This window comes from Chaetura pelagica, unplaced genomic scaffold (genome assembly GCF_000747805.2).
Source record: "Chaetura pelagica isolate M959 unplaced genomic scaffold, ChaPel_1.0 C11646886, whole genome shotgun sequence".
In the NCBI taxonomy this organism is placed as follows: domain Eukaryota; kingdom Metazoa; phylum Chordata; class Aves; order Apodiformes; family Apodidae; genus Chaetura; species Chaetura pelagica.
In genome coordinates this window covers 1-3,021 of record NW_009970247.1, presented here as the reverse complement: position 1 = coordinate 3,021, position 3,021 = coordinate 1, and the positions used below count along the sequence as shown (strand labels likewise).

Sequence of the window (3,021 nt, the reverse complement as noted above, 5' to 3'; positions counted from 1 at the left end):
GTGGTAGCACTCCCACTGCTGTGGCTGGGGGAGCTGAGGAGAGTGCTCCCCTTAGGTGTGGAGTCACCTGACACTTTGCCTGATTTAAAGAAACTGGCCAATGCTTGTTCTTCAGAGCTGTGTGTAGCAACTCGTTGTGACATCCTATGTTTTCCCTTGCCTGGACAAGTAGCTGTGGCCTGTTTGATATTGAAACAAAGTTAGAAGATTACCTGTATTCAAGTGATTTCAACCAGCTAGACACTGTCTCTTTTAGCAGAGCATCCTCCACTTGCTTCATTGTCCCTTCATCAGGCAGAATGAACAATGAAGTAGCATTTCCTTTGTATGGGATTTCTACTACCCAGCAAGACAACTTCTCATCTCTATGGATATTAAAGTGTTTCTTTTCATGCATCATTTTGACTTTTACGGAATTTTTAGCATCCAACATGAAGTCAGCATCCCTGGTGGACAAAGGGCTGAAAGGTTTTTCCCAGTAACCTTTAGGAGAAGGAAACAAAAAGAAAGAGCATGAAAAAGGGAGTAGTAAAGGCATGTGACATTAGTTGATGCTTTGTGTACTGTAATTTATCTGTAAAGACAACCAGAAACTTATCTCAGTTAAAGGATGCTTGTTCCTTGGCCATGAAAGGAAGCACCAGGTCATTTTGATGGTTCTGATAAAAAACTCTAAGAAAAATTGAGGCTGAGAGATGTCCCAGAAATGAGCTGAGCTTTGGCAATGATAAAACTTCTACTGACTCCCACCATACATGATCCACTGGTGAGTTCTTCTTTTTCTTTCACTTTTTCTTTTCTCTTACAGGAAATTATTTTCCATACCTGGCTTTCAAATATTTCCTTAGGTCATTTAAAAGCAGGAAGACATATTTGACATTAGATGATAGCATGGGTTCACAATGTGAAAGAAGTTATGTTTCTTCCGTCTGGAGAAGACTTCCAGAGCTAATGTGTGTAAGTGCTAACCACCTTTGTCACTCACCTTTAAAGAAAACGTAGTTAACCAGAACCATCACGGTCTGTGGATCAAGATCCTGGAGGAAATCAACAATTTTCCCATGAGTTTTTGTTTCTATGTACTCATTGATTTCCTTTATAGCCTCTGGAGGATTCTGGAAGCTAGTAGAAGTAGCTTCAGAATAATACAGATTTCTCACATCATCCAAAAATTTTTTGAGCAGTTTCAGTCGGTCGTCTACGAACAGGGCGTTGCCCATGCTCAACTGGTCTTCTCGGTGAGGGTCGTTGAGCAGCTGGAGGATGCGCTGAAATCCAGCATGGATCTCCTGCTCCTCCATGTCTGTCAGATTGAAGGCGAGGCCTTTGTGCAGCTGACTGAGAGTGTTTGATCTGACCCCCAGGGAGAGCATTGTAAAGGCAGTGGAGATACTCAAAGGAGAGAAGAAAATGTTCTTGTTGCCTGTCTCTTCTCTGATCTGCTTGTAAACCCTAAATGCAAAGTCGGCATTGCTGGGGGCAATCTTGGCGTGAGGTGAGTTTTCACCTTCAGCCTGGGAATGGTCTTCTGAGAAATGGGCTATTTCTTGTTCCTGCTGCTCATCGTTGAGGTTGGACTTCAGTTGACCCTGGACTTGTAATCCAAGAAGCAACAAACACAAATACAGCGCAGACTTCATTTTTCTTCTGAACAGTTCTGCTAAGAAATAATGCATCAGCTTTTAGGTCTAGAGAATTTTTTCTTCCCTGCTTAAAAATAGCTTTTTAAATATTGATTTTCAGCAGTCAGTCTTCAGGGCTTCTGCTCTACTTAGAAATACCCTTCTACTTGGCCTCCTGAAGAGTCTGTTTCTAGTCAGTTACCTCAGTTTCTGACCAATGAGCCAAGGAAGGAAGATATTGATATGGCAGTGCCAGGGAGGAGTTGATGTTGTGTAGGCATCTGTGAGGTGTTCTTCCTGAAATAGTTCTTGCCTCTGACCAGCATGGCCTCATGGCACTCCTGAGTGGCTCTGGGTGGGTGACCGAGTTTGCCTATTGGCCTCCATGTACTTTGCAGCTACTCTGACAGAGGGACTGACTTTTGCTGGTAAGTTTCTGTAGTACCTGTGGTCTTGTTATGACTTGGGTTTTTAAGCACTGCAGTTATACAGAGATGCTATCAGTTATAGGTGTGAAAAAGCAAACATCTGAATTGTCACCCCTGAAACTGTTTATATCTTTCTGCCTCTTGTGTGACAGAATTGTATTCTTTCCAAAAGTTACCTTAAACGTTTCAGCAAATGCAGGATCAATGCAGAAAGTTTATCGTCTCTGTCTTTTGCGCACAAACTCTCCATAAGGTTGCAAAGTCCAAGACCCAAGAGTTTTGGAAAAGCTCTAGTGGAACCTGCTTTGCTGTGTATGAGCAATTCAGTGACCCTTCCTCTTCCCTTCACTGATGTAAGCAAATTCTGCATAATCTCAGAGTCCTTCTTCTTCCCTTTTCAGGGGAAGAGCCCTGAAATACACTGGAGAAGAATGTTCTCCGCAGGGCCCCTCACCTAAACTGTCTCAAATGGCAAAATCTCAAAACTATGAGTAGGCAGTGGCCTGCAGGAAAACAGAGACCATCTGGATGCTGCTCATAGCAGCTGTGTGCCCATTCTGGAGCATGGGCTTCTGCCCCAGGGGCTGCCTCGGGCTGCCTGTCTAATGCCAGGTTTAGGTCTCGCATCAAACTTGCTGTGGGCAGGCGTTATAAAAGCTAGGACCTGGGTCACTGGCTCAGTCCTGCTCCCAGCCCTTAGATGATGTTTTCAGGAGCCAAAAGTATTTCTAATTACTGTAAAAACCAAATAATCTCAGAATTAATTATTGTGCAATGAATGGCAGAGATCACAGACAACAGGAATTCAGAGATTCCTAAGAAAGTATAAAATTGTACTTACAGATCTGGTCCTCTCTCTCACAGTGTGTCTTCCGTACTCATATTTTGCTGGGTCTATAAAGTTAATGTCTACGGGTAAATATTAAACAGAGCAAATAAGGTTTATTTGCAAGGCAAAGACTGAGCAAGCT

General features: G+C 43.0%; 1 protein-coding gene across 1 annotated transcript; it reads right to left on the bottom strand.

The window, feature by feature from the left end:
* Window positions 1–208: 208 nt before the first annotated feature.
* On the bottom strand, window positions 209–1,640 carry LOC104384782 (alpha-1-antiproteinase 2-like). Its single transcript, XM_010005955.1, has 2 exons — window positions 986–1,640; window positions 209–483 (listed from the first exon to the last, which is right to left on the bottom strand). Exons 1-2 carry the CDS (start codon window positions 1,638–1,640, stop codon window positions 209–211), a joined length of 930 nt encoding a protein of 309 aa, XP_010004257.1.
* Between the last annotated feature and the right edge of the window lie 1,381 nt (window positions 1,641–3,021).

Bases quoted from the DNA above. Each gene is read 5' to 3' on its own strand.
- LOC104384782 (XM_010005955.1), bottom strand. From the start codon at position 1,640: ATGAAGTCTGCGCTGTATTTGTGTTTGTTGCTTCTTGGATTACAAGTC. The intron at 484-985 runs GTGAGTGACAAA...CTTCTCCTAAAG, and splicing joins TAACTACGTTTTCTTTAAAG to GTTACTGGGAAAAACCTTTC.